The following is a 27,998-nucleotide window of genomic DNA, read 5'->3' as shown; positions in this document are numbered from 1 at the left end:
AGGAGGTATCCTGTGAGTTGGGAAGGGTGAGATGCCTGTTGCATTAGGAGATCTTTTATTTGCTGATTCTATTGGGCGCGAGCACATGGTAGCTCTCCAAAATAGGAACCAGGCCGCCGTGAACCACAACAATAAAGACCTACTTGGCCAGAACAGTCGCGGCCACATCGCAGGCACTCCGACCGCAGGAACTCCATCCACATGGCACGTGGAACAAGGCAATCGATCGGACCGCTGTCATTAAGACGCGATACCTCGGCTCGCGCGAGGCGTGTAACCTAATGAAAAGGGAGCCTCCACTACCCTTTCCTCGCCGTTTTCTCGCCCCTCTCCTCGACACTGCTGCGCTGACTTCCGTGTCCTGAAAGTCTCCCAGAGATCTTCACACCACCACCCCGGAAACCGACCCCCGAAGACGACCGGATGGGAAACCGCGGCTCCCGGCCCTTCTCCTCCAACCGCCCCGATGACTCCGGCCGCGGCGGATCCGACCGCCCTCCCCCTACCACTCCCCCTCCCCGAACCCACCATACCGCCGCCTCCGCCGGCGGCGACGGGCCTAAACCCGTCTGGCCCCGCCCGGCAGCGTCCATCCCCCGCCCTCTCACTCCCAAGGTCGGTCGCGTCCTTGGCCGCCCCATGGAGGACGTCCGGGCTTTCTACACCTTTGGCCGCGAGCTCGGCCGCGGCCAGTTCGGCGTCACCTACCTGGTGACTCGCAAGGAGACCGGCGAGCGCCTTGCCTGCAAGTCCATCGCCACGAGGAAGTTGATCCACCGCGACGACATCGAGGACGTCCGGCGGGAGGTCCAGATCATGCACCACCTCACTGGCCACCGGAACATCGTCGAGCTCAAGGCGGCGTACGAGGACCGGCACTCCGTGAATTTGGTGATGGAGCTCTGCGAGGGCGGGGAGCTCTTTGACAGGATCATCGCCAAGGGCCACTACTCGGAGCGAGCAGCCGCCGCGCTCTGCCGCGAGATCGGGACCGTCGTCCACATCTGCCACTCCATGGGGGTGATGCATCGGGATCTTAAGCCGGAGAACTTCTTGTTCTTGAACAAGGGGGAGGATTCGCCGCTCAAGGCCACCGATTTCGGGCTCTCCGTCTTCTTTAAGTCCGGTAAAGATGCCTTCTTTAATCTGCTTATGAGTTGGAAAAGCACGAGAGCATATGGATTCTATTTATAAATTACAAAATAAGCAATAATTAATGCTTAGATTTAATCGCAGATTGATAAAAAAATGTAGTCTTTTTGACTTTTGAGCATGATCGGTACCAAGATCAAGGCAGTCAGTGTGATTTCAATCACCTTTCTACTTAAGTTTATCTTTCTTTTTTTTTGACGAAATATTTAAGTTTGTTTTCCATAAATTGGATATTACCTCTTTCAATGTACTCCTCAAGTTTTCTCTCTTTTTTTTGGGCGGGAAAAAAAACAGGAGGTGAACCAGTTCTTTGAGCACTAGATAAGATTGGTTAATGCGGGACAAATTACAAGTTGGATTAACCACAAGTTGATAAAAATGCAGTCTTTTTTTAACATAATGGATAACATGTTCAAGGCAGTAATTCTTTTCCTTCGGCAAATAGCATACATCAGAGAGCACCATTGCTGGAAGGCCAATAACAATGGATGAAATTATTTTTAACTTTAGGATATGCACGGTGTTTTCATTGCAAGAAGTTCCACATTCAACCCAAAAACTCGAATAGAGCAAGTTATCATTGCTTTCAGTTGTGGAATGGAGAAAGCTTGTCAGATAGCAGATTTAGATAAATAGTCACCAACGGATTATTATTTTCTTTTTCATGTGCCTATGGTTGAATATAAAGTCTTTTAGGTTCTGTTTTTGAACTTGAGGCAAAGCTCGCAGGAGGTATTTGAGCATGTCAGAAGCCACTTCTTCAGTCCTTATAACTATGGGAAGAAGAAGAAAAATAAGGTTAACGTTTCTTAGATAATTGCAATCTGAGGCCTGTACTGTTGGAAAGAGCATGGAATTAAATTTTCAACTTATCAGCAATGGCTGATGTTAGAGTCTAGTTGAGGGAGAAAGATCAAATGTCAAGCAACCATCACATCAGAAAATCAAACATGAACCTGAAATACATAAGGTGAGAGATGCTAATTTTTGGTATTTAAAGCAGGAATGATGTTTGTTTCACTTTGAGCTTCATTTTTTGCTTATCAAATATTAATCTCAATCACTTTGAGGGCAAGAAAACTTATGATCCTTCTGTTCTGAGATCTGATGGTGAGATCTGCTTGGCATCTAGTTCTTCATTGTTGTATCAAGGTCTTGTCCAAAAATCTTGTTACTCAAAGAGAGAGCTGAATAAAAGATTTCATAATCCATGGATTGCATTTCAAATTTGCTGTCCAGAAATATAGTTTGTGCTTTGTAAGTAAATGCATTTCTCCCAATTTTTGTAGATTCCTACCTAGTCTATCGGAATCTCCAGGCATTAATCCATGGTTGTGTGAGCTTAAGTCGTGTAGCTAGTGAAGTTAATTTTCCTTTCTACTCGGTATCTATTTCCTGATAGGCTCCTTTTGCATCCAAGGTAATATTGTATCAACTAGGAATGTGACACTAGTTTTTAGAAAGCTGATGTTAAAAACTTGTAGAAAGTTCCCAAATGTTGATGATAAAGCTTGCATTCAAAGGTCGCTTTGTCATTATCCAAAGAAAAATAATTCTTATTAGAAAATTGTGTTGAGCATTAGCTATATCCGAACACTTCCTCTTTAAGATGTTTGGAAGCAAGGTTTTAAATCCCGTTGGACGGAGGTGTCCCTATTTCTCCATGGAATGGGATGCCCCACTGTCCTGCCTCGTTTTGGCGATAGTCCCAGTCGAGAGTCTCGTAAGAAATCCTCTGTCTCTCTCCCCTTCTTCTTTCCTTTCCTTTCCTTTCTTTTTCTTTCTTTCTTACCTTTCTTTCTTCTTTCCTCCCTTTTTCCTTACCTTTCTTTCTTTCCTTTTTCTTCTTCTTTCTTTTTCTTATCCCTTCTTTTGCTTCTTTCTTTCCTTTTTCTTCATCTTTCTCTGTCCGTCCTTCCTTCTTCTTTCATTCATTCATTTTCTTCTCCCTTCCTTTCTTTCTTTTCTTTTTCTTTTTCTTTCCTTTCACTTTTCCTTTTCTTCATCTTTTCTTCCTTTCTATCTTTCCTTTTTTTTCCTCTTCTTTCCCCATATAGATGAGTTTCGAAGGCCTGGTCCCATTTTCTCACAGAAACAGGACAGGACAACCGGGACATCCTCTGTCCTGCCGGGACTTAAAACCTTATCTAGGAGTGTTGACAGTTTTGGACACTTGGACAGGACATGACATGAAATAGCTGGACACTGCACTTTGACTTGTCCGGCTGACATCAGCAAAAAGTATCCAACAATTGACATTTGTTTGGGAGAGTCATGTAGGAGCCTCCTAGTTTTAAGTGTTGGGTACTTTTTGAGTGCCATAAAGGTTTTCTGGACATTTCAAGTGACTGCACATGCTGTTTTTAAGAACTAAGATGTTCAAAACCTTTAAAATTTTCAAGACTGAAGGATTATTTTCTTTCTAGTATTCTATTCCTTATGCTCATAAATTTTCATTTTTTCCATTATATAAACTTGAAGTTGTGAAGCATTGAGGTAAATGCATGGGAGAGCATTTCTATTATTGTGACATATGTCAACTATTTTCCACCTGGCTACATTGAACTTACGAGCTTTTGAGGGTTCTAACTGTGCTAACAGTAATCTGGCTGTTGCAGGAGAAGTATTCAAAGATCTTGTTGGGAGTGCATATTATGTAGCTCCTGAAGTATTGCGGCAGAATTATGGACCAGAGGCTGATATTTGGAGTGCTGGAGTGATACTATACATTCTTCTCTCTGGTGTTCCTCCTTTTTGGGCAGGTCCGTACATTATATTCACAAACAATTTTAGATGTACCTATTGTAACTTAAGGAAATCTGGATCAAGAAGTTCTTCTTTTTTTCCCATTTTCACAGAGAATGAACAGGGCATATTTGATGCTGTTTTACGTGGGCATATTGATTTCTCATCTGATCCTTGGCCTTCTATATCTAGTGGTGCAAAGGAACTAGTCAAGAAGATGCTAAGGCAAGATCCGAATGAACGGCTCACTGCAGGTCAAATCCTGAGTAAGTATTAAAATTTTAAGCATACTTACAAGTCCAGCTTCAAGGCATAAAGCTTTTAACTCCATGTGCATCGACATAAATTACACATCAGCACTGGCTGAATGCAGCTTTTCTGTTTTATGTAAATTGGAGAATTACTTTTGGTGCATTGACTGCTACTGCATTTCCTTTTTCTTCCATTAGTTATTTTCAGGAAATTTTAATTTATTATCATAACATATAAAGATGATGACAGTATCACATCGATTATATTTAGCAAAATCTATTTAGAGTTCTGATCCCAAGAAACATTTCTGTGTTGGTTTCTCAGCAGAAATTATTCGAATTCACAGGTTAGATTTTTTATTGATAACTAATATAATTGCCATATCTTTTTAGAGAACTTGGCGGCTTTAAATTCTAAAGTTTCTCCAATCTGTGTGCAGTATGCTGTTCATGAGCATTTCCAGTATTACTCCTATATAAGATCTCCCTGTCTAATTTGCAAGATGTTCTGGAGTCATATTTAATTGGAAATCAAAAACTAAGAATGAAATCATATAACTATGTTGATGACAAAATGAATTCCTGCTATGTAACTTCCTAGTATTTGTTTTTCCCCTATTCTTTGATATTTCAGTTAACTCAGTTTGGCAATTAACTATATAATTGTAGATCATCCATGGATCAGAGAAGATGGGGAAGCCTCTGATAAACCACTTGACATCACAGTTTTAACTAGAATGAAACAGTTCAGGGCCATGAACAAGCTCAAGAAAGTAGCCTTGAAGGTGATTGATTGCATCTAGGTTGCTACATTATCTATTTGGATGCATTCATTCCAATATAATTAGCCTCTGATAAACCACTTGACATCACTGTTATATTGCATTCTTGCTCAGGTAATCGCAGAAAACCTGTCAGAGGAAGAAATTATGGGTTTAAAAGAAATGTTCAGATCTATGGACACTGATAACAGTGGGACAATTACTTTTGAAGAACTAAAAGCTGGTCTACCCAAACTTGGTACCAAGATTTCTGAATCTGAAGTTAGGCAGCTGATGGAAGCGGTATGGTTTCTAGTCTTTCTCCTTCAGGATCATTTGAAGCTTTTTATGCTTTCTCTATAGTGTTTTCCCACCTATCTTCTTTTGCATAGAATCTATATATTTAGATGGATAAACTGGCAATTCTCTTGAACTTCAAGGTGAAATCAGTTCCAATAGAATTTACTTTCTTGACTAGAACTTTATCAAGCTTATAGAGAGAGTTCTAGCTAGCACATCATATCATATCGGGCACATTTGGGTCTCTCCTCCAATAACATTTATTAACTAAAATGGGTTGAAATACGATGTTCTTATGTTGTAACTCATTTTGTTAAGTTAGATTCTTTGCCATCTATTGAAAAAGCAAATGCAACTCTGATAGCTACATTTAGCGGAAGGTTTCAGTCTTCTACATCACTTGTCCAAAAAAAGGAATGGCCCAATGCACGAGAGTCCAACCATTACGGGTCCATGGGGGTTTGATATATGCAGTTTAACCCCTGCATCCATAGAGGTTGTTTCCATATTTCAAACCCGTGACCTCCAAGTCACTGTAGAGCAACCTTACTGTTGTGTCGAGGGTCACCCTCTTATACATCAATATTCAACATACAAAGTATTGTGTTTGCATTCTTAAGCCTTAAGAATGTTGGTTCTCTAGAGTTATATTTTTGGAAAGACATGCATAGCTTACTTGCATGAAATGATTTTTATGAAAGGCATGGATTTTTATCCTGTTGCCTACGGACCCTAATTTATGTTAGGACATGCTTATTGGTTTCAATGATGTCTTCACTTTTTGTTGGAAAATGGTGTGGCTGTAATCAACATAACTGCTTGGTTTTCTTGACAGGCTGATGTGGATGGAAATGGGGCCATTGATTATATTGAATTTATAACAGCTACAATGCACATGAATAGAGTGGAAAAGGAAGACCATTTGTATAAGGCATTTGAATATTTTGATAAAGACAAGAGCGGGTAACCTTTAAGTGTTGAATGTTATTAACTATTAAATATTAAATTAATTTACTAAGCATTCGTCTACACTTTTTTTTTGCACAGGTACATCACAGTGGAGGAACTTGAGCAAGCTCTTAGGAAGTACAATATGGGTGATGATAAAACAATAAAAGAGATCATTGCAGAAGTAGATACAGATCATGTAGGCCTGCTATCACTTGTTTTTTCTTCTTCCATATTTAAGATAAGATCTAAGTTCCGGTTAATACATGATTTCACATATGCTGAGAAAATTCCTCAAATATTCTGAGTTGTTCCAATTTACTTGACAGAGCTGCCGTTTGTTATTGTAGAGTTCTGATGAAAATAGTCGGGAAATAGTGACTCTTATTAACTACCCATAATACTTCAATTTATAATTATCACTTATAGAAATTTATGATACTAGAATGAAATAATAAAGGGGAAAAATGATTAGCTTGTCATATAAGGAAATTATCCCTCAGCTCCCACTTTCCACCTGCTGGTAGTCAACCCACCAATCATAGGTGGCACATTGAACCAGAGTGAGTGACCAAACACTTAACACACAAGCTTGGTTCCTGAATTTGTGATGTCAGTCAATTCCCATATCTCTTGCTTTGAGATGCTGATCTCTTGATGAGCTCTGATCTCTGCTAGTCTGTGTTCATGAAACTCAATGGACTGAATGAAATCAAAGCTACCGCATATATTGTCTTTTACCAGTCCAATGTACAAGGAACCTGGGTTTATCAAAATAGCCTTTTTCTGACTCCATTCAGTCTTTGTGAGGCTGTGTTGGTGCGAGTTGAATGCAAAATAAATATATGGTTCTTTATTTTAGCATTATTTCATCTTTTTGGCTCGCAATTAGGATCTATATATCGCCTGACTTGTTGGTAAGGGAGAACATTATAAAGCCCACTCAAATTAGTGAAAAGGAGATACCATAGTGAGAAAAAAAACAAATATGGGGAAAAACAGAGGAGAGGCCAACCAGCAAAGGTTCCACTCTCTATACATAGGCTGCCTTGATCCATGTGGATGTACTTGTATGAATGAAGTCCTTAATTCTCTGCATCCAATTTTTATGCAAAGAAGATTTATATTTTTATTCATTCTATGTCGCCAGCAAATTGCATATAAGAAAAAGGCACCACACTTTTTGTTTTTTGATAAGGCTGCACACATTTTATTGAAGTACCTATCTAGTCATTCATCACCACCTTTCATGTGCCGATGTTGTTAGTTGTCAATGGCTATTTTTTTGAAAGGTACTTGATGTAGTAAATTGCCGGCAGTGATGCATTTTCCTATTATTGTCTGGTTTGGTTATATGGGTGGTATTGTGGGGCCCTAAGTTCAGTTGAGATTTTGGGACAGCAAAACAAATGATTTGGATTAGTTTCTGTAAATGTAGAGGATGCACTTGCAATGTTCAGGTGAAGCAGAAGGTACTTCCTTCATGAACCCTTACTATTTCCTCTACTTTTCAATTTTAGAACATGAATATTGCCCATCCTGAGGTACATTCCTTGTTTTGTTTGGTCTGCTGTAATAAGCTTCAGCTTGTGAACATTTGAAATTGAGAGAACTTAAATTTAGTTGATGCATCTTTTCCATAATGGGTCTCTGAAACAGCTAAACGTTTATCTGTCAATGCTACTACTTCAGTAGATCTAGTACTTGAAGAGTATGTTTGGTTCACCTCAGTCCCTCCCAACTGGTCAAACTTTTCACAGGTATTGGCAGCAGAAGCTGGTAAAATTATGATAGATTCTGTATTTTAATCTCAAAAGTTGTATTAAAATCTATAACCATAGACAGCAACAAATTGAGACATCTCTTCCTCATTCAGTTGGCTGGAGAATTTCTTTGTTTTTTTTCAAAAAAAAAAGAGGGGTTCTTTAGGGCTTAAATTGCTAATGTCCCTCCCTCCCTCCCTGTCTCTGAGAAAGGGGATTTCCATGTTATGGCTTTTGCAAAGGATGGGTTATTCCAGCAAAGTACATGGTAATGCTTGCTAAATTTTTTTTTTTGTAGTTTTTGGATTTTGAATCTGTTGTTGTTGTTGATGATGATGATGATATGCACACAGCTCTTTGCCTTTCGCTGGATACTTCTGTTTATTTGACTTCTTCCAAGTAATCGTTTCCAGCTCATGTTGCAGGATGGAAAAATTAACTATGAGGAGTTTGCGGCCATGATGAGGAAAGACAGCCCAGCGATAGTTCCAAACCGGCGCTTTAAATGAGAGTTGCCTTGTTCATGGCCCAGATTAAGCAAGTCGGAGGTTTGATTCTCTAACTCCTGCACAAAAGGAACACAACCGAAACTCTTGATTCATTTCCAGGGATGGATTTAAGTAATGGCTGCAATTTCTGGGTGTTTAGCCTCCTGTAAATCAAGCAGTCCAAACACAAGACACTAATTCCAGCATTTTGTGTGATTTTTACTGATGCCTTGTTGATTTTGGTGCTTTGCTATAACCCTCTTCATGTGTAACTGTGATTGAAGGTCATTACCCTATTTTCTTGTTTTATCTTCTTTGAACAGACTGGTTCTGCTTGCACCTTTATGGGAGAAATTGGTTCTTCTTTTGGCCTTTTCTCAGAACTGTTTCAATCGGTCTAGAATTTGTCATCCGTGGAGGGCTTAGGAATAAGCTACCGACTTTTATGGTGGGAATCCAGCTACATTTTTTTTTTAAATTTTGGAAGCTGCATACATTTTAACATCACCAAGGGCCTATATGGTATTGCATTTATTTTCTGTTTTTGTTTTCTAAAATCAAAGAAGAAAGTGAACTAAACTGAACAACATTTTGGATGGAACTTTTTTGCTTTCTGAAATTGTTCGTCAAATCTTTGGAGATTTTGGAATCAAAGATCTATTTTTTTAAAAAAAGAGAAAAAACAAAAGTAAAGAATTACAAAAGTTTTGTGCATATGCTATCTTCAACATCAATCTCCATGATATTTCACTAATTAGTAAAGAAACAAAAATATCAAAGATGCTAAACAGGCTCTTTCGAGGCTAAAAGTACACTGACTGCGAAGAATGGAACTAAATAGTAACTCCAATGAAAATACTATCCCCCTGCCAAATAAGAAACATCGGGACATACAAAAAATAAAAATTCGCCAAAAGCATACCTAAAAATAAAACTAAATTTATCTGGGTAGCTGCCCTGGGTGCAGAGCCTTATACCGATCTTTTGTTAATTAAATCACCCCTAGGGACTTTCTTCTTGCTGCCCTGGGTGCCCTGCGAAGAATGAAAATACTACCCCTAGGGACTTTCTTCTTGCTGCAGAGGTTACTGAACTGCAGCTTCAAAATCCTTCAACATAAATTCACCAAGAGGCCTCTAATACACCATATCACCTGCAACATAGCCTTCAAATAAAACTAAATCTATAAAACTAGTCATGCAAGATTTATGTCCACGAATATAAATACTTGAGAATTCCGTTACATATCTTGGCTGTTTCGGACATCTTGACAGAGTGACCTGTGCTTCTCCAAAATAAAGAGAGATTGAAATGCTACACAAGAGATACTCCTAACCTTCGCAACACCTCTTCAACTAGGTCATGCCGCAAAAGACAGACATGTAATAGTGACAAAGAAGTCACACAACTATAACCAATTAATAGATAAATCCATCCAGCAACCACAGAATATTGCAGAGATTACAAGCACTTACTACACCGCTTAGGACTATGTGCAAGAAAACAGAGACGGGGGAATCTAGCAGATCAAATTTGTCGACTTGTGAAGAAAACCATCATGTGATGGAAGCCTTTCTTGGCTTTAAGGATTTGTTTTTGGCAAAAAATGCTGACAGCATGCTCTTACTGCGAACAGGAGGCCGGTAAATTTGAAGCCGTCCAGGATTGTCAAAGGATCTGAATGCGGTTAAAGGTTTTGAAGGCTCCAAAGAATCCTGACAGGAAATGAAACGGCAGCTTATTAGATGCAGGCATAGCTTGCCACCATAGGGAGCTTATCTCCAGTAGAAACATAGATTTTGTTATGTAATTACAGAAGTAATAACAAGTAAATTGGTAGCAGCCTCTTTTATTTCCTTCTTTTATATAAGAAAAATTCACATTTCATCACTTTTAAGTAGGTCACCAGGTCAATCACACAAGCATGGGCACGTGAACTTTATACTGATACAATACATGAGAGGAGTTACAGAAAGCAAAAAAGGAAGTTACTTTGAGAAAACCATTAATTTCATGCATAGAAGTTTCTGATATGTGAAACACTTGCAGATCAAAAACATAGCTTATGAAATTAAATCTCAAGTTAATTTATTTTCTTGTATTATTTCAGTGAAAGACGAGAAAATGTGATATTATCCAACTTTAACCAATTACGTTTTAAGAGACATGAAATGTCAAAGCCAAAGAATTTCTGCGGCAGTTCGTCACATTTCCTTTTCTCATGATAAATTTCTTCGGTGATGTTTATAGGAAATTCTCTATGCATTTAAATTTATATTTTGTAACAATTTTTTAGGACAAAGATGTGGAGCATCTGGTTCATTTGCTCCAAGGTCAAGTGAAAGGGAGGTAATACTAAGATTACATGGATGGAAACTATGGGAAAGTGTTTCACTTGTCAAGCAGTGATAAAATGAATGGGGCCTTGAGTGAAAATGATTGGCAGAAAGGGTTCGAAATCCCAAGCAATTGAGAGCGAGCAATGTTCCCAGTGGCCACACTGATTTTCTTCTGATGCATTTGAACATTTGTAGATAACATGCAAAATAAATTCCCTCAATAATGGATCTCCAAAAGGAAATTTATAACAGTGATTAAATTTTTTACCCTAATGCCAAACGAGCGCAAAGCCATACTAGAAGTGGGATTTCCACCGGCTGACTGAAGATGAGTTGATAAGGGCATTGGTGCAGCAGTGTCTTGTTTATCTGAAATTTACACATTCACAGTGATTCATTTATGACCTACAAATACAGAAATTAACTCCAAAGCTATGGAGCTATCAAGACATAGTATAAGAAGAAAGGAAGCAACATATTGAGTTGAAAGCTCCAGAATGGATGATACCAAGAAAATGGAAGGCTTCAGAAGTTATCTTAGGAGCTATAATATCTCCAATGCTGCAACCAGAAAAAAGAAATGCTTTTAGCTCAAAGATAAGAAAGGACAATTTATTTGTGGTTTCTATATTCCTATGAAATCAGTATGAACAGGGGTGAGAGGATAATAGAAAAGCGTGCTGAAGCTTGCCATGATGCTGCATGAGGTGTTCCATCCGATGCGGAGTTGGTTTCGGAGGCTAGATGCCAGGAAAGGGTTTTTGATGCAGGGGTTCCTTTAAGCCATTCAACATGATATTTACCATGAATATGCAAATATATGAACAGAGATAATAGAAGTAATTGAATAAGCATCAAATGCAGAAACTAAGCACCTGGAGGATGAGGACGAGGTTGTGGTTGGACATGATTTAGATTCGCATCTTTGTGTAGCTGTGAACTACTTTGCACCTGTCTACTAACAGAATCTAGCTTGGGAATTCAAATGAAAAGTTAAAAATACACTGCTTCTCATCATTCCTTCAAAAAAAGATAATATCAGTTGTTAGTCATACTTGGTAGAATGTAATGTTTGTGATGTCTTGGATTATTTGTCACCATTCGCTGCTGCCTAAGACCCTCTTTGTCAGTGTATGTTTCGCAAGTCAGAATTTGCTGAAAACAAGACAATAGCATTAGTTTCTAACCAAAATGTTTTGAAAGAAAGTTCATGCTATCATGTTACTCTTGCCTGGTTCAGACATGAAATCTTTAGCTCCAGAGTTGAAATATCCAATGTTTGTTGTTCAAACAGGTCTGTCAACTTGTAAGCAACAGTACCAAGGTGATCTACAGCATTGACGAGGGCTCGAACAGCATAATCTTTCAGATTATCCAGTACCCTGATAAAAATAATGTAGTTCCGTTTTCACAACAAAGCAGGCGAACTGTGCATTTGGAAATCTAAATATTTAACACAAAATCAATAGATAATTACTGTGGCACCACCACCGTAATTTAGACAATCATGCAAACATTTTATGGATGTGAAAATTCTGAATTTTGCAGAAAAACTCTAGAATCCAAAGAAGTGCATCGTTTCTGTTCAATCATAAAAATTCAAGAGTACCTGTGATTGTCAACCATATTTAGATTTATGTTTTGCACATTACTGGGTCACTTTGCTTGTATGTTACAAATAAAATAAAAAGAGTAACATTCTTACAGACGACTGAGGTTATGCTAGCTCAAGAGAACTCCGATGACTTATAAATTTTGCTGCAGATCAGGATGCTATCTTAATTCAAGAGAAATAATATGCAACCAGAAGTAAGAGGCTTGATTAATGCAGTGCTCAGTGATCCAGAGGCAGTAAAATTCTATTTTGCATGAATACATTTATTAGCTGCATGTACTGGTAAGACATAAACCCTTAATATTCTCAAATTTACATTGTGGGAATCTGAACTTGCACCCTTAGGACTACTTCATACCAAAATTTACAAATTTATGTTATGGAGCCAAAAAAAAGTTTGATTTCTTAATTAATTCAATCAATCAACACTAAGCACTTTCTAGCATTTAAAAAAATCAAGGGTCATAAGCACGAATTTAAGTAACAGTGCATACTCTACAGTGTCGTGTAATACATACCCTGCCTGATGACCAAACAAATCATTCCATATCTAGGGGGAAATATAACTGTGTCAACCCACAGTGAGTATCATGTTAACCAAAATGTACAGGCTAATATGCTTTGGTGCACTATAGTACTTTGTTATGCATATTGATCTGATCCATACTTATTAGATTCAAACCTTCTTAACATGTTTCCCTCCTTTATAAGATTTTTATAGCAAGTTTTTTTTATAAAAGAAAAAAAATGTCAACATGTAGTTTGGAGCTTTACTAGCCGGAATCTTATGGTGATGCACCTGCTTTGGAATTTTTCCGGAACCTCGAACCTGCACCCACTTTCTAAGTGCTTCTTATACTAAAAGCATTTCTAAAGTATCCTCTTCCCTACACCTGCCCCTGCTCCCAAGTTTGGGAACTAAGATTTGGAGTTGTTATATGGAGTATGATGTTTTCATTGACATTTATTGGAAATAAAAATGCCTAATTTAGTATACACTAAGTATGATGTGTCTATTAAAATCAAAAATTAATTTGACTCTATCTAATCAACATTATAAGACAGCCAAAAAGTTCAACTTAAGAAAATTGAGCATAAGCCTGTCTTTTTTCAAGTATTTCTCCACAAGGCTGCAAATTTTTGTGCTTATAGATGCTAGGTGCAGTTTTATTCACTTATTAAGTTAGTACGGATTATTTTATAGGAAACTTAAGTTAGTATAGTTAACGCTTTCTAAGAGACATATATCTAAGGAGGACTAATTTATGTAAGTGCCATGTACCAAACTTAAAACCATGCATACTACACCATTTTCCTTATTACAAAACTTTCTTCACAATATTTCGCATCGAATCGTAGCTTTGAAATACTATGAGAAGGAGCAGTAAAATTTAAACTTTAAGAATAAGCCTACATGCTTGAGGAGATCTTGACTAGAAAAAATCACTTTAAGTGGGACAATGTTGATGGAAGGCGTTTGCTGCAGACTTCAAGGGGAAAATCATGACTCATACATTAAATCCCAAAAGCTCATGAATCTTCATTAGCAAGTTTCTTATCTAGCAAGTAGTCGTCCTACATCCTTTCTAGAGATGTCTTTATGCCATCATAACTGGCTTCTGATTTTGCATAAAATGACTGATACTCAAATCCCATCCTAAATTGCATTTGTAGGCTGGTCTCTGGGATTATATTAATGCAAGTGGAGGGAGAGATGGAGCTTAATAGGATATAGAAGATAAAGAAAGACAACATGTTTGATTACACTATACAAATCAATTTTACCATCGGATCCAATCTAAAAATTGACGCTCAATCTTGAGATGGTGCATTGCATCATCTTTGTTCAATTGCATGCTGATCATAATGTCATTCAAATAGAAAAACGTGATGGTATTTTGATGAACAGCAAGCACATGTCACTAATGGTAAACTTGGTAAACATTCTTCCATTCCTGGAACTAGAAGAAGGACTTAATATTTATGATTCATCCATGAAATAAATATATATCTTGATTCTCAGGAAGGTATACAGATAAAGCATCAATACGAAGGATTTAGAAGGAAACTCATGGAAGAATAAATCTTACATCTGTTTCTGTTCATTGTGAAGGTAAGACTTTTCACAATACTCAGCAGCAGAGTAAAGCTGAGGCCTCAAGTTCTTCAGTTCCTGCACCCAGTCAATAACAACAGCACATGTTGCTCAAATTATATATACAAAATTATAGAAGACGATAACATTAATATTTTTCAAGAGTGGTTAACACATTAAAAAAAGATAATCTTTTCGAGAGAAAAGAAAAATAAAAGATATCATACGTAAAAAGAAAAAAAAAAAGCCCGAAGAAACAATAAAAGATATCATAAAAAATTTACGTACACAACCCCGGCTCTTTTTCACAACAAACTCCATTCAAAAGAAAACCAATAGATAACCCATCCATGACCGTGTAAAGACCAAGATTCCAAGGCCGCCTCTTACCCTGCTTTAACTTGTCCAATTTAAGAGCCAACGAGGAGTCGGAGATCACTGGGGATGCGAAAAGAAAAGTAACAAAAGGGCCAGAAATTGATATTCCAATTGAATCACAGAAAAATCAAGCCCTAAGCTTGAAGAGAGACGGTCACAAGGAGGGATTCATCATACAAAGAAAACCAAGAAAGACAATGAAACCAAACCAAGAAAGACAAGGAAACCAAACCAGTAAGAAAGGGGGAGCAGATCCGACCCAAAGAACACGATCAGATCTGGGCCTAAAAAACCAGAAATCAGATAGGACTTCGGAGGAGAAGGAAGGCACCTGCAAGGCCTTGACGAAGCTCTTGCTCCTCTCCATGGATACCTCATCGAAGGTCATGGCCGGGTTCTCGGCCCGCCATTGCTGCATTCTTTGTTCCCCCCCTCCTCGACCCTCCGCTACCAAACGCGCGATCCGGCGAACTCGAGACGACGAAGGAAAAGACGGTAAGAAGAACAGGCTAGGTCGAGTTCGTCAAAGTTTGGATTCTTTTTCTTGTTTTGGGAAAATGGGAAGAAAATTTTTAAAAGAAGAAAAGGGAGTGTGAGAAACAGAGACAGGAAGGGAGCCAAGCCGAAGCGATACCGGGACAAGCGGGGAACCGAGATTAAAATCTTTTGGGGCCCAAATCCCACGACCAAAACGGATCCACTGCCAACGTGTGGCAACGTAGTTGGTCCTTACGGCACCGACCGATGAACTTCCACCAATCATCACGTGCCATATGGCTTCGTTATATTTTTCACTCATGGTTGAGCCTCGTGATTCGAAAGATCAATGGAGAGGCCGAGAGGCGATGGCGATGGTCGTGAGGTGGAAGTGGGGTTGGTGCCGCTTGATGAGGCGTTGATGGGTTGGTGGACCAAACGGCGTACGGTCGGGACCGACGAGCTGGCGAGCGGCTCGGCGCCGCAAACGGCATGGGGGGCTTGCATTCCGGTGTATATCACGGCACAAAGATACGAAATTGGTTCTATTGGCCAATGGCATTGCGTCCTCGTTGGATGGTATCTAATTCCGAGTGCATGTCACGGCACAACGACACGAAATTGGTTGGTGCATTGCATGGTTATGCAGTAGCATCATCATCATTGAATTCGGGCATTCACAAGAAGTTTGCATCGAAAATGACATGCTATATTGCTTCTTCTAAAGATATCGATATGCTTGGATGCTACGTCTCATAAAGAGCAACTTAGACATCAAAGCATAAAGAAATACTCATTTGGAGCATACATTATTGAATTACGGTAGCTCTTAATTTAAATAAGACAACTTGATAGATATCCGTTATGAGAAGACTAGATGGATGGGTACACCGCTGAGGACGACATAAGAAACATGTCCTTCAGCATCACAAGACCATGTTGGCTATTGGTCAATGAAGAAATAAATTAATTTTGCCAGTAAAAGTTGTGAGAGGCATATTGAGATAGCGCCGAGCGAACTTGAGATGGGTGCTTATTCTTGGATGCAACTCGCAAAGTATCTAATATATAAATCAAGACAAGACGAGGGGCAACAGGTGTTAGACTCATAGATCTCAATATACCTGCATGTGAAATTTACATATAAGTCAATACTGCAATTCATATACAAGCTTGGGATTCGTAGAAGTTGTAAATATTTTATCAAATGTCACACATAACTAGTATAGTTCTTCCTGTTTTTAGTGGAAGATGCACCAAACCAGAAGAGTTACATTGAAGATCGCACAACTTTCGGGTCCGGCTAGCGCTACTTTACCCCGCGGGTAGGTAAACCACGCATTCATGGAGCTATAAATAATAGGATAAAGCTCCACCAAATCCACCTCCTTTAGGTGGGGTTAGTTTGCCCCCTACAGGACTCTCTGGGCCCCACAATGAGGAGCCAATCGGATAGAGCTGCTTCCTTACCTAATCAAGCTTCTCTAAATCATCTGTTTGATGCTTCCCCCATCATTTTGCCCCACTCTCATTTAAAAAGCTTCCATTCTAACTTTTCTCTTTGCAAAATATTCGGTTCCCAGAAAAGAAAGAAAAGGAAGAAAAATATCATCAGCAAAAAAAAAAAAAAATTCTTATATTTGATTGAAAATTTTAAAAAATGGATTGGAAAATACTTTTTTTAGATATAAATTTTTCACATTTTATAAAAGAGAAGATCCTGTATACGCTATAGACCGAAAATTATGATGATTTTTTTACTAAAAATATTCTTAAACCATCATAATATTCATAATAGCTATTTTTAATAATTATTTTTAAAACTATTAAAAATATATATTAAAAACCACCATAACATAAAAGAAGAATTTAATTATTAAAAATTATAAGAACTCTAAAAATTCAACCCAATAAATATTTTAAAATATATATGAAAAAATTAAATTTAAAATAACTGTTAAAAATTATACCTGCGACGTTCTATAACTATTTTATACAACTTTATTAAGGGCATAGTATGTGTTTTGCTCAATCAAGTATTAACCATTCTATAAAATATTTTTTTTTATGATCAGCTAAATATATAAAAATTAATTTTTAAAATATTATATATCTCGGCGTAGCTTTCTCGAAAAAATTATTTCAGTGGGATAAAATTCGCGGCGAACCAAATTCCGAGGCATTGCACTCCAGCGAATGGCTGTCGGTTGGGTGGGGCCCAGGCGAAGGGATCGCCATCACTCCAGCGCAGCAGCAAGTGGTCCCCACTCTCTTTTACGGATGGGATTGGCCAATCATGTGGGGTCCCGGAGACTGTCGCCGCCACCCGCGCTCGAGCACTACTTTTATGACTCCATCACGAGGTGGCTGATCCTTTTCTTGCTTGGCCTAAAGCCCAAGGGAGAACCTTGGCTCCAAGTTTGTGGGTTATAGCTTTCACGGGGGCATTGGTTCTCTTTTGCTTGCCTTCAAAGATAAATTTTCGTGTAAGGCACAGCAAAGTTGTTGCTTTACATCGTCCAAAGGAAAATTAATGGCGGACCATGCTCTAGGTATAAAGAATCTTGGAATTCTCCTATGTCTCAAATTTAGAAGTCAGAATTGAGTAGAGGATGCTAGTTAGACTTCAAGTTAATTAGGTCCGAAGAATAGCAAGATTTCTTCGAAGAAAAAGATAAAATAGCAAAAGGAAAGAAAATAATACGGAATTGGTGTTTTTAAAAGAAGAAAAGGAGAAAAAAAAGTATGGTCGATGAAAAAACGAAAAAATGGTTCTTGTTTAGTTGGTGTTTTAAAAGAATAGAGATAAGGAAGTAGCATTTCTATGAAAATAATATTTTTATATTTCATAAAAAAGAAAAAGCTGTAGTGGAAATGAGAAAGGTATCCTTAAGCCATTAAAATTCATTAATAAAGTCTTTTCCTTTGTTATGGATATAATAGGTATTTTATACAATTTTTTCAGAAAAATAAACGCTTATCAAAGCATAAGCCACTTTAGAATGTATCACTTTTACATGATCAACCAAATATGCCAAAATTATTTTTTAAAATATTATATTTCGAAAAAAAATTTCAAAAAAAAAATTCAGTAAGAAAATTTTTTTTCTGTGAACCAAATAAGTTCTAAATGTCAACTCTAGCTACCCTTGCCACCATCATCATCATTCACCATTGTTTCTTTTTTTACCACTGTGGATCACGTCCTACATAGTATAATGGTTGTATCCGTGAAGAGATTTTGGCGGTGGCCGCGGTCTTTCTTAAATTTCTATATGTTTCGGTGGCAATTACATCTCATTTCATTACCCCGTAGATAGAATATCTTCACGACAAGCTAATCGTTGCTTTCGGCACGGCCTGGGGATTTGGATTGGAATTCTTTTGTCCAAATGCCTCGCGGCCGGCCTGCCCTTTTAGTATGGAAAGCTCACCCTTGAAGGCCTTCAGCTTTATATCTTATTTATGTCTTTCACCGACATTTGAAACATATGCCACAAGCGTGCAATACTCTTTGCGGCGATACTTGTCAAGGAAAGCTCTCTCACGAGGGAGAACACTGGGCGGCCTGGTCCAGGTCGGTGGTGATCTCGGGCTGATCTCGGGCTTTTCCTGATGTGCCCTATGTCATTCAAGCCCATACTGCTATAAGTTGGGCTTGAGCTGGCTCCGAAGTAGTAGGCCTAGGTCAGATTTCTGATTTCAGCCCAAACATAATCCAAACATAGTAATCTATTTGGTTGCTGAAGTAAAATAACATCTTGCTTTTATTTTTATTTTTTTAAAAAAGAAGAGACTGCATGAGTACTTTTATATTTCCATATATGAAATTTCAGGGTCTATGTTACATCATTTATGTTTATTAAGGCTGCAAATGGATCGGGTCGACCCGAGACCTGACCTGGCCCGACCCACGTAGGCTCGATCCGAATTGTAGGACCTGCGGGTCCGGGTTGGATCCTAAAATTGAACCCGAATCATTTTATGGGTCGGATCTGGGTTTACCGAACGGATCCGACCCGACCCGAATAGATCCGAAGAGAGAAAGAGAGAGGAGGAAAAAGCAAAAAAGAGTTTTTTTTTTCTTTTTTTTGTGTGGGTCGTGGCATTATTGGTCCGTCAGGATCTTCTCTCCATCTATTTCACTGTTGATACCTCTGGTATCTCGGTAGCTGGCTTTTTTTTTTTTTCTTTTCTGTTTTTTTGTTTCTGTTTTTTTAACTTTTGCCGGGAGGAAGTGTGGGAACACTTAACTGAATATGGGTCATGTGCCAGTTTTCTGCAATGGAATTGGATTTTGGAAGAAGGTCTGGGATTTTTTTAGTCCTTGTGAGAGGGGAGCTGGGAGACACCAAGTTCCGTCCAATCAGTCATATGGACAAAAAATAGTGTGATATGAAATTTGGCTTGTAGACCGACTTACTTAGGAAGTCAGGGGTCATCTGTCCTAACTCGAGGTCAATTGCAAGTCTTTAAGTCATGGGTCACCCAGCACCTCATAATTATGATATGACCAAATTAGATTTGTCCAAATTCTTTCCCAAAAGTATAAAAAAAATGGATCCGATTTGAACCCAACTCGAACCCGGATCCAATCCGGCCCGACCCGATCCGATCCGATCTTCAACCGGATCGGATCTGAAACCAAAATTAGGATCCAAACAAAAAATCGGATCAGATCGGGGTCACCCAGGATCCGATCCGACCCGATCCATTTGCACTCTGATGTTTATGTTGCATGTGGGCTGATCCAAGCCCAAGCTGAGTTAGTGCTATATAACATATTTGAAGCCTAAGTTGGACTTGGCCCAACAAATACTTGGTCATCTCTAATGTGGGCTCCTTCCAGCCGGTCATGGGTGAATAGCACTCCATACATACATACATGCATACGTATATTGATAGAAAGATTCAAGACTAATGCAAAGGCTTTCTACCTTTTTTTCTCTCTCTCTTTGCTTGTCCATACAGCATTTTAGAGTAAAGATATTAACGGAAGCTCAATTTCGAGCTGGAGTGCAACACTATTTGTAAATCAAAGCATGATTCTTCCTCTAATATCATATCCAACCTTCTAGCACACTTGACATGCAAATTTTATAAGCTTTATAACTTGTCTAATAATAAACCAGAAAGAAAAAGGTAGCGAATCTAGATGGTTTAATCAGTGCAGTAAAGACCTGATAGGGAATGATTTAGTATTTTTCAATGGTTTAAATAAAGTCCAATATTTAAAGAATGAAAAAGAAATTAAAGCAGGTGTAGAGATCAACATATTTCTGTTGAATGAAAAGCAATATAAATATAAGGAATGACAACAAATACAGCATTAAAAGAGGAAGACAGAAGATCAACTCATCAGAATCAAACAAGACTTCATTTTTCTGCTGGATCAATTTAAGCCTAAAGACTCAACTAAATCAATTTGACTGGATAAATCTAAACCTCCCCAAGAAGATCTAGCCATCTAGAGCTAATAAAGGAGCATCATGGTCATTAGATAGATCCACGTCACTTGATGGAGGCATATTTGTACTTACTCATCATACCATGCTATTTCTTTAGTCACCCTTCCTATCATCATTCCCATTCACATTCCTCAACCTCCAAACATTGGAATTGTAGCTCCATGGAGCCCTTACGACAGCAGCTCTCCATTGACAGCTTCTCCTATAACTGGTTGCTCAGCATGAAACCTTCTATCAACTCTCTCGATGATGGCCTTCGCTTCTCTCTGGACACCCCGCAGGATGCTGGTTCCTTCATCGAAATGGACCCCAAGTTGATCTCAATGCGTCCGAAGGCCGACTTCATCGACTTCGACTTCAGTCTCCCTAGCTCGCAATCTCCGGTCCTCGTTCGCGCTGACCAGATCTTCTCCAGTGGCCTGCTTCTGCCCCTTCACCTCATCAACCCGGCCACCAAGAAGCGAACTCGCCTCCAACTCCTCTACGAACTCTCTCGACAGACTCATCCAAGTCATTGCTCTCTGGGAGCAACCGGTTCGGTTCTCGCTACTTCTACACTGTCCCAGGTAGTCCTATTTCTCTGAATTCTTCATCACTTTTTAGTCCAGTGCAAGGAGCGCCCACGTCACCATGCTGGAGCTCATCCAAGGACAACCTCTCGAGAGGCAACGATAGCAAGGTACATTTCTTGGGGGGCAGCTGCACGAAGTCTTCCAATAAGTTCTTCCAAAGGTACTTGAGTTTCCTGATGCCTATGCACAAGAAGTTCAAGGGCTTGAAACCGATCAGGAGGGCGGCAGGCTCTCAAGTCAGCTCTACGAGGTGCTGCATGGAATCGATCGGAGAATCCCCGAGGACTAGTGATGCTTTATCGAGCTCGAGTGTTGTCATGGCAGGAGAACATTCGATGTGGGAACTGAGAATGTTATCCATGATGCCATCTCCATTGCAAAATTCGATTCGCGAGTCCTTGGGACGGGTACCTTATTCTCATCAAAAAATAAAAAAGAAGAGAGAGACTGGTAGCTTGATGAGATGCGCTTAGAAGTTGTAGTACAATGCTGGTTTAATTACTTTTATTATAGATGATATTTATGGCTTTTTTTTGTTATGAAATTTGGCTCCTGTTCTGCTAAGGACAGAAAAGAAAAATTTCTAGTGGTGCATATGTTTCTTGCCTTTGCTTATTATAATGTGGATTCCAAGGGTTCTGTAGATGATGACCTATAGAGGGAACAAAACAAATTGTTTTTATTCTCAAAAAAAATTCTAGCGACAGCTACAGCTCTCTCTCTCTGCGCTTAGCAATTAATACTTGTGAATGGACCTTCAGACGAGATTCCCATACAAAATTCTAATTTCTCTCTATTGATAGGCCAGAGCTCATAGAGGGCCTTAAGATCTATTAACTGGTTATCAAAGCATCCATGGGATGCTCAATCTAGCGAGTTACATTTAAGCCTAACACTGTATAGAGTGGAAGTCCTGGTCATGAAATTCTAACCAACAGTTATGAGACTAGATGCTAGGACAGATAGAACGAATGGATTAATATCATTTACAAAATCAGGAAGAATTTATAGCTATACTGTTCTGGTTTGTTGTAGCTGATGATTCACTCACATTTACAATTCTGTCATTTTATGATCATTCATGAATTGTATCTAACAAACTCTCATCTCGGTTGAATTTTCTTGTTTATCTCAATCTACAGTGATGATTAATATCCCTCAAAATGCCAGTTACATACTATGGGCTGACAGTCCAGTTTGCTGGTATTGAGATCAGGTTGTCCTTGTTTATATGGACTTGAGAGGATTGTCCTTTATTCTCATATGCATAATGTTCATGGGTTTGGCCCTAGGATTTGAAATGTCCTTCCAGTCTTCAACAATGCAAAGAGACCTGGAAACGAGGAGTACATGATTGTTGCTTTAGCTATCATTGACTTTAAACTAATAACCAAAAAAGCAATCCTGTTGTCTGATGCCGTTCCTGGTTGGGCTTGCGACAGACAATAAGTCAATAACCAAAAAAGAGAGAATGACACACTACCTACCAATTCAAAGGAGAAACACAAACTAGTTCACGTTGTCCAGGAAGAAACATTTCAAAGATGCGATTTTCTTGGGAAATGACTCTGGGCTCTGATTATCATCAATGAAGAAAAATGTACAAAGATATTTTGCTAATAATTAATAATGAAGAGATTTTACAAGAAAAAAATCCACTATTTTGATTTTTGCAAAAACAAGATCATTTTTTAAACAATTTGTGCCCTTGTGCGAAGAAAACAATATATACCTTACTGGATTCTTATGCCCCTACCTTCAAATGCATGCATATGTTTTGGTCATCGATGCACTTATTTGCAATGGAAAGCAGTCATGAGTGCAGAGTTATAGTAGTCTAATAAATTCCAAAATGGATCACCCCAACCCCAACAAAGAAAGGCCTACTTTGCCCAAACAAAAAAAAAAAGAGAGTAATTTTTCTTTCATAATTCCATACTAAGAAGATGGAATTGATAAGTGATTACAAGAGGAACGGGTGTCGGTGGACGGTGAAAGAGACGAAACTACATGTAAGGTCTGAATAAGCCTGGGATATCCTAATATGAATCAAGATGTGTGGTCTCATTGACCGTTGCCCATGTTCTCAATTCAATCTCTGGCGTTGATTGTGAATCGCACTGGAGCCTTCCAGCCGGTTCATTTTCATCTGAAAATGATGAGAACATTCATTGGGAGGCTTGACATTAGGTCCACAACTAGAGGCTGGTAGGAGATGTGGCTCAAGTTGAGAACATATGGTTCTCATGGAAGGGGGTGGGAAAAGGGGAGCAAAGAAAATAAAAGATGTGTTTCTATTCTTCACCAGTTTGTTATCTTCTAGCCAGTATACCTGGCATTGCTCAAGCACCTCTTCATATTTTGTGTCTTACCATTGAGAATGAGTGGCTTCCTTGTGTTGCAGTGTTGGGTTTTGACCCACATGACCACATCGTGGTCAGTTACAATCCCGTGAGAAGTGGACGCATTATCCTTGATGGTAGGATAACATAACGGGTCTCACCCTCTGCCTAGTAAGTGAACACAGAAAAAGGACTCCATCGCCTGGGTGTTCGAACAGGGGCCAAGAGGGAGATACGAACAAAGATTTGATCATCCAGAAAGAAAGGAAGCTTTAAGCAATCAGTCTATCAATGGATCCAGGTATGCTTTGCTTCTTAAAGTTTGGTTCTATTATGATCCTCTATAAAGATGTTTTTACATGTGGTATCAGAGCCTGGTTCATCCTAGAACCAGATCACAGTAAATGGTAAAACCCCTATTTTGACAGTCCCATGGATAGTCTCCACGGCCGCAGGGATGGATCATCCCAATGTTGGATCTAGCCGGCCATGGCACCGAGAGCCGACACGGGATCCAGCGTCGACTCTCGGCCATGGCTTCCATCCCAGGGCCGGATTCATGGATTTGAGAAACAACCAAAAAAAAAAAAAAAAAGGAAGAATCACCCTGCTGACGCCGGATCTGGCCGGCATATGCCGCCGTGAGCCATCAGAAGATCCGGCGTAGCCGCCGGCCATGGTCTCCCTCCCACTCCATAAAAAAAAAAAAAAGGGAGACGGGTCGGAAGATAAAACTCACCGGATGATCGCCGTCGGTCGGCGTATTCCTGCGGGTGACGCCGTCGGGCGGCGTTTCGTCCGGCGTCGGGCCCATTTCGGTGGCGCCGTCGGGCGGCACTTCGTCCGGCGGCATGATCGCCTCCCGCTGCTCCTAAGAGCCGACGGGTTGGGTTCGGCGGAACCCCAACCCGCCGGCGTTGCCTGCTGGCGTGCGACCGCCGGTGGGCTCGCCATCGGGCGGCGAGTCCACCGGAGGGAAGCGGCGCGCTCACCGCCCCGGCGACCGGAGGCTGGCGGGCTGGGTTCGGCGGAACCCTAGCCCGCCGCTAAAAGAGGAGGAAGACGGGTCGGGATCGACCCGTCTTCAGTTCTTTTAAAAAAAAAAAAAAAATAATAATAATTTATTCATAACGGGTTTTGGGCATGAGTTTCGACCCGAACCCGGAATAGATAACCCGTCTGGGGCATAACAGGCATAATGGGTTCGGGTTTTTGGGTTTCGATCCAAAACCCGAGTTCGTTTAGTCAATTGATGGGAAAATTTTCAGTTAAGCCCTTATGAAACATTTTATTGTTTCATACAGCCCTCCCGGGGATGATAAAAGAATGAAATGTTTCTGTTTAAGTCCCTGTGAAACATACCAATTATACTGAAGTCTTAGAGGGCTGTTACAAGTTGAAAATGTTTCTATTAAGTCCCTATAAAATATTTTATTTATTGTGAAGTCCTTAGAGGGCTGTTAAAGGATGAAATTGTTTCTGTTAAGCCCCTGTGAAACATTTTATTTATGCTGACATCCTTCTAGGGCTATAAGAAACAAAATATTTTAATTTAGTCCCTGTAAAGCATATCACTTGTTTAGAGGTCCTCAAAATATGTTAATTTAGTCCCTATAAAATATATTATTTATGCAGAGGTCCTTGTAGGGTAATGTGATAAAAATTTTGTCATTTATTTTACATTTTAGCATACTTGATAGCATGATATGACACATGTACTGATTGTGTAGATTAGTAAAATATTAAATATATGTTTTATTTTAATTTGTCATATTATGAATTGTCAATTATGTGCAATGTCATTATTTTAATTTGATGTCTATATTATGAAATAGTTTGGTAGTTGCCAAAGTAACCCAACTAGAATGTTTAATAGACATCAAGTCATCAAATACTCTAATCCCATGTATTAAGATAATGACTTTGCAAATTATGACTTACAGTTTTTCAATCATGAGATATTATGGATTGGCCCAAAGGTGCACCACTTTCAAATGATTGATTTGCTGAGTTAGGATAATTAATGAGTATCCTTGATTTAATAGGTTTTGGATGCTCAAAGGCAACAGACCTATTTGAATTTTGGACCTATATCATTAATTATTCCTAGGTGAATTGGGAATCACCATAATAGTAATTTAGTATTTCATGATTACTACCCAAAGGTGTATTATGGTAATACTATTTATGTTATTCATCATTATTGCTAACTCAAAGTGTTAATGTTGTAAGCATTTTCTTATTGTTAATTTTCTTATTGCAGTATCTATTCCTATTTCGCTTCATTCGCAAGCTTCATCTGTTACGATCTTTAATGGAACTAATTTCTCAGAGTGGAATGAACAAGTCCAGTTTCACCTAGGTATTCTGGATCTTGATTTAGCACTCCGATCTGAGAAACCGGCTGACATTACTGATTTGAGCAGCTCGGAAGAAAGGTCTTTTTATGAGACTTGGGAAAGATCGAACAGATTGAGCATTATGTTTATGCGGATGAGTATAGCGAATAATATCAAGTCAACGCTTCCTGAATGTGACAGTGCTCAAGCATTATTGAAAACTGTGGAAGAACGTTTCCGATCTGCTGATAAGTCTCTGGCTGGGACATTAATGGCTAAACTAACCACCATGAAATTTGATGGTACTTGTGGGATGCATGAGCATATCCTTGAAATGACAAATATAGCAGCTAAACTGAAGGCTCTAGGGATGGATGTGAATGAATCCTTTTTGGTTCAATTTATTTTGAACTCCTTGCCTCCTCAATTTGGATCATTTCAAATTCACTATAACACTATTAAGGATAAGTGGAATGTGAATGAATTGACCAGTATGCTTGTTCAAGAGGAGACAAGACTTAAGCAACAAGGATATCATTCTGTCAATCTTGTAAGTCATGGAGCCAGGAAGAAATGGAAGAAGCCAAGAAAGGGCATGAAGAGTGGACCATCCAAGGGTAAAGAGCCTCATCATGATACCGAGGTTCATAAGAAGAAACAAAACAAAGATAGATGCCATTTCTGCAAAAAATTGGGACACTATCAGAAGGACTGCCATAAACGCAAGGCATGGTTTGAAAAGAAAGGTAAGCCTTTGGCTTATGTATGTTTTGAATCAAACCTTACTGAAGTTCCTTCTAATACTTGGTGGTTTGACTCAGGTTCTAATGTTCATGTTTCTAATACGATGCAGGGATTCCTTACAACCCAGATGCAAGATCCAAATGAAAGTTTTATCTTTTTGGGGAATGGGGTTAGAGTTCCTGTAACAGCTGTTGGAACCTATCGTTTGCTTTTAAATACTGGTTGTCATTTAGATTTGCTTCAGACTCTTTATGTTCCTTCTATTTCTAGAAATTTAATTTCTGTTTCTAAACTTGATATTGAAGGATATTTCTTTAAAATTGGAAATGCTAGTTTGCGTCTTTTCAAAGACAATGTCTTTCTTGGTTCTGGTGTTTTGTGTGATGGATTATATAAAGTAAATCTTGATAATCATTTTGCTGAAACTCTTATGACCTTGCATCATAATGTTGGAATTAAACGAAACCTGATAAATGAAAAATCTTCTAACTTGTGGCATAAAAGATTGGGTCATATATCCAAAGAAAGATTAGAGAGATTAGTAAAGGATGAGATTTTGTCAAACTTAGACTTTACTGATCTCGGTATGTGTGTAGACTGCATTAAGGGAAAGCAAACCAAACACACAAAGAAAGTTGCCACAAGAAGTGAAGAACTTCTTGAAATTATCCATACAGACATTTGTGGGCCTTTTGACTCCCCATCATTTGGTGGAGAGAAGTATTTTATCACCTTTATTGATGATTTTTCACGTTATGGTTATGTCTATTTGTTGCATGAAAAATCTCAGGCAGTGGATGTCCTAGAGGTATACATTACTGAGGTTGAAAGACAATTAGATAGAAAGGTGAAAATTGTCAGGTCTGATAGAGGTGGTGAATATTATGGTAGGTATGATGAAACAGGACAACACCCTGACCCATTTGCTAAACTCTTAGAAAAGCATGGCATACGTGCTCAATACACTATGCCGGGAACGCCACAGCAGAATGGAGTAGCTGAAAGGCGTAATCGTACTCTTATGGATATGGTTAGGAGTATGTTAAGTAATTTTCCTTTACCCATGTCGTTGTGGATGGAAGCCCTTAAGACCGCTGTATACATATTAAACCGGGTTCCTAGTAAGGCAGTTCCAAAAACTCCTTTTGAGCTATGGACAGGAAGGAAACCGAGTTTAAGACACCTGCATGTTTGGGGTTGTCCGGCGGAGGCCAGAATTTA

At 39.0% G+C, this 27,998-nt stretch overlaps 2 protein-coding genes and 1 pseudogene across 5 annotated transcripts; 2 read left to right on the top strand and 1 right to left on the bottom strand.

The window, feature by feature from the left end:
* Window positions 1-12: 12 nt before the first annotated feature.
* LOC103709017 (calcium-dependent protein kinase 1) lies at window positions 13-8,788 on the top strand. 3 transcript variants are annotated; one of them, XM_008794172.6, is made up of 8 exons: window positions 13-1,126; window positions 3,771-3,914; window positions 4,011-4,163; window positions 4,818-4,933; window positions 5,045-5,212; window positions 6,045-6,172; window positions 6,257-6,356; window positions 8,346-8,788. In XM_008794172.6, exons 1-8 carry the CDS (start codon window positions 424-426, stop codon window positions 8,427-8,429), a joined length of 1,596 nt encoding a protein of 531 aa, XP_008792394.4. In that variant the 5' UTR covers window positions 13-423; the 3' UTR covers window positions 8,430-8,788. The 3 variants fall into 3 exon arrangements, with proteins under 3 accessions (XP_008792394.4, XP_088561087.2, XP_088561086.2); XM_088704961.2 differs by lacking the exon at window positions 8,346-8,788 and having other exon boundaries at window positions 276-1,126; window positions 6,257-7,144; XM_088704960.2 differs by having other exon boundaries at window positions 313-1,126; window positions 3,771-4,163.
* An 825-nt stretch (window positions 8,789-9,613) lies between these two features.
* Window positions 9,614-15,797, bottom strand: LOC103709016 (protein ABIL1-like). Of its 2 annotated transcripts, XM_088704964.2 has the most exons (10): window positions 15,167-15,416; window positions 14,848-14,895; window positions 14,453-14,535; window positions 11,979-12,129; window positions 11,803-11,902; window positions 11,623-11,715; window positions 11,439-11,523; window positions 11,256-11,308; window positions 11,016-11,116; window positions 9,614-10,123 (listed from the first exon to the last, which is right to left on the bottom strand). In XM_088704964.2, coding segments are annotated over exons 3-10 (744 nt in total). In that variant the 5' UTR covers window positions 14,455-14,535; window positions 14,848-14,895; window positions 15,167-15,416; the 3' UTR covers window positions 9,614-9,964. The 2 variants fall into 2 exon arrangements, with proteins under 2 accessions (XP_088561090.2, XP_008792392.4); XM_008794170.5 differs by lacking the exon at window positions 14,848-14,895 and having other exon boundaries at window positions 15,167-15,797.
* A 4,277-nt stretch (window positions 15,798-20,074) lies between these two features.
* LOC148702570 (uncharacterized) lies at window positions 20,075-22,247 on the top strand (annotated as a pseudogene).
* The last annotated feature ends 5,751 nt before the right edge of the window (window positions 22,248-27,998 follow it).

Source organism: Phoenix dactylifera, chromosome 9, assembly GCF_051530095.1.
Source record: "Phoenix dactylifera cultivar Ajwa chromosome 9, Ajwa_hap1_PhDact_Kaust_v1.1, whole genome shotgun sequence".
In the NCBI taxonomy this organism is placed as follows: domain Eukaryota; kingdom Viridiplantae; phylum Streptophyta; class Magnoliopsida; order Arecales; family Arecaceae; genus Phoenix; species Phoenix dactylifera.
Note: the sequence above shows the minus strand (reverse complement) of the source record. Positions and strands in the feature narration are given on the sequence as shown.

Coding starts and splice junctions, on each gene's coding strand:
- LOC103709016 (XM_008794170.5), bottom strand. CDS start 15,253: ATGCAGCAATGGCGGGCCGAGAACCCGGCCATGACCTTCGATGAGGTA. Junction 14,536..15,166: donor GCTTCGTCAAGGCCTTGCAG/GTGCCTTCCTTC, acceptor GACTGGGTGCAG/GAACTGAAGAACTTGAGGCC. Junction 12,130..14,452: donor CACAATGAACAGAAACAGAT/GTAAGATTTATT, acceptor TATTTTTATCAG/GGTACTGGATAATCTGAAAG.
- LOC103709017 (XM_088704960.2), top strand. CDS start 424: ATGGGAAACCGCGGCTCCCGGCCCTTCTCCTCCAACCGCCCCGATGAC. Junction 4,934..5,044: donor TCAAGAAAGTAGCCTTGAAG/GTGATTGATTGC, acceptor ATTCTTGCTCAG/GTAATCGCAGAAAACCTGTC. Junction 5,213..6,044: donor TTAGGCAGCTGATGGAAGCG/GTATGGTTTCTA, acceptor TTTTCTTGACAG/GCTGATGTGGATGGAAATGG.